The sequence below is a fragment of the Morone saxatilis genome, unplaced genomic scaffold (genome assembly GCF_004916995.1).
Source record: "Morone saxatilis isolate NCDOM2014 unplaced genomic scaffold, NCSU_SB_2.0 Contig12, whole genome shotgun sequence".
Lineage (NCBI taxonomy): Eukaryota > Metazoa > Chordata > Actinopteri > Moronidae > Morone > Morone saxatilis.
The window spans coordinates 177,408-180,146 of record NW_023339674.1 but is presented as its reverse complement, the minus strand read 5'-3'; the positions used below and the strand labels follow the sequence as shown (position 1 = coordinate 180,146).

The following is a 2,739-nucleotide window of genomic DNA, read 5'->3' as shown; positions in this document are numbered from 1 at the left end:
ATACACACACACACACATTAACATTAGAGTTCCAAAATTGCTCATTCTCATTATTAATTTTTAACATTTTAATGTCATTTTTCATGAATTGTATGTAATGTAATGTTATATTGTGTTATGTGTGTTAAAATTAAAGTTAATCAGATTGTTTTATCACAAATGACTCACTTTGCAGTTTCAGTGGCTCATTTTACCTGAAAACTGATTATCTCAAAAATGTGGGACAGCTGATGTTTCAAAAGCTGGAAGACCTAAACGATTCTATTTTATTACATCAATTCAACACAAAAATATTAAAAACAGTCCTTATTAACTATAAAAACACAATCCAGTGTCATATATTGCTTTCTCTTAGTTTCCTAAGCAATTAACCAAAAAGTGGCTCAATTTAGCTGATATCACCCTAAGTGACTTTATTCAGACTAGTTCAAATTAAAAGTTCTTTATTATTTTTATTATTTTATTCACTTTTTACATTCCACACAGTTTGATCTGAATTGATTGTTTTATAATTATTGATTCATTCACGTGTTAGAATTATTATTATTGATTATATTTAATATGATTGATCTGTGGAGGAATAAAGTTATTAAATAAACTGTTTATGAAGTTAAAAGACAGAAAGTGGCTCCGGGTCCGGATCTGGGTCCGGCTCCGGGTCGTGAGGAGGACGAGACTCCGGAAAACACGACTCCTGCGGGGGGAGGGAGAGGGCGGTCCCTGCAGGTTTCTGGGGGTCTCTGGGGGGCTGCTTCCTGGGACCTGGTCTGTCTGCTGTTAATGGGGCTGTCTTTATTGATGGCGTCACCATGGAAACGACGCATCACGAGACGCGGAGAGGGACGCGGGTCGGTATAAAAGAGACCGACACTGAAGCTCCGGACCCCCGTCAGAGCTGAACCCGGACCCGGTCTGCACAGTCCTCCACTGCCTGCACGAGACATGCTGCACCTCAACACCTGGACCAGGTACCGGACTACAGGACGTCCTGTTATTAGTCTTCAGATAGAGTCTTAATAATCAATAATCAGTCAATGATCCGATTATTAGTGTTATTATTATGTAATTATATATGTCTGTCTGTCTGTCTGTCTGTCTCACTGTCTGTCTGTCTGTCTGTCTGTCTGTCTCACTGTCTGTCTGTCTGTGTGTCTGTCTCACTGTCTGTGTGTCTGTCTGTCTGTCTGTCTGTCTCACTGTCTGTCTCACTGTCTGTCTGTCTGTGTATCTGTCTGTCTGTGTGTCTGTGTGTCTGTCTCACTGTCTGTCTGTCTGTCTCACTGTCTGTCTGTCTGTCTGTCTCACTGTCTGTCTCACTGTCTCACTGACTCTCTGTCTCACTGCAGTAATCCAGATCAATGCATCCTGATGCGATCAGCTCCCGGTGAGTTCAATGACTGTACGGAGTCCCAAGTGTGTCGACACAATAGTGAGTTTGTTTATAAAATTATATTTAATAGATTAATAGATTTTAGAGAAAAACACTGATTTAGGAGTCCTCCAGAGAACTGACCCCCGTCCCCTCCCTCGTCCCCCCTCAGGTTCTCGTCCCCGGGTCGTCCGTCGGGTCTCCACCAACAGTCGGGAACGCTGGCGGCAGCAGAACGTTAACGGAGCTTTCGCCGAGCTGCGGCGTCTCATCCCAACGCACCCCCCCGACAGGAAGCTCAGCAAGAACGAGATCCTGCGCCTGGCTCTCAGGTACATCAACTTCCTGGACCGGCTGGCGATGGACCAGGGCCCTGGGGGGGCCCCCCGGGGCCGAGCGGGGAGCGTGGAGCTGGAGGACGGTCTGCAGGGGGCGATGTCACCAAACTCCAGCTGTGAGAGTTCAGTGGACTCTCTGATGGAGGAGCAGGACTGTGGAGGTCTGCAGGTCCTCCACCTCACACCTACATACATCTGACAGGCTGGATCCAGCAGAGACCAGCAGGACGAGTCCAGTCAGACTGATCCAGGTTGTCAACCTGCAGTATGCTCCTTTAAAACCACATATTGTTGTAGGGGACTGAGAGGTCATGTGATATTCACATTATCAGTATTAATATTATCATTAATGAATTATTAGATTGTGTTTTATAGTCAACTCATGCTCTGTTTTCTGCCAGAGAAGAAGAAGTTGTGATTGTTGTATTTTCTGCCAGAGAAGAAGAAGTTGAGTTTCTTTAAAGGAAACTTTGGTGCTTTTATTCTTTAACTCTCGTATTAAAAACAGATTATTTTTATCTGTAATGTTCAAATGTTTCTGTGAGAATAAATAAAAATGAAAGTTATTGATCATTAACTAACGATGCAGTGATTTATTTTAAATATGAATCTATAATAACTGACCCTATTTTAGATATGCTATATGCTAAGCTAATCTATGATGAGAAGACAACCACATTCTGAAGATGGTTAAAAGATAAAAGAGACATTTATAAAGTCACATCTTAACTTAGCTAATGTTAGAAAAACACTAGTTTACTAATCTACAACAGTTGTTAGCTTCCATTTAGCTAACATTAGCTATCAGAGGTAACTAACCAGCTAATGATTAATGAATATATTCTTTATTTACATCATTAGTTATATATATTAATCCAATAATATCATATATAATATATTCTTTATAATATAGATAGAGATAATATTTTCTTTCTCTTAAAAATAAATATTTGAATGCAGGACTTTTACTAACAGAGTATTTCTGCACTGCAGTATTACTATATATATATTTATATAGATAGATAGATAGAT

General features: G+C 40.6%; 1 protein-coding gene across 1 annotated transcript; it reads left to right on the top strand.

The window, feature by feature from the left end:
- Positions 1-1,339: 1,339 nt before the first annotated feature.
- On the top strand, positions 1,340-1,986 carry LOC118321855 (T-cell acute lymphocytic leukemia protein 1 homolog). Its single transcript, XM_035653389.1, has 2 exons — positions 1,340-1,429; positions 1,542-1,986. The coding sequence occupies exons 1-2, from the start codon at positions 1,369-1,371 to the stop codon at positions 1,904-1,906; spliced, it is 426 nt and encodes a 141-aa protein (XP_035509282.1). The 5' UTR covers positions 1,340-1,368; the 3' UTR covers positions 1,907-1,986.
- Positions 1,987-2,739: the final 753 nt, after the last annotated feature.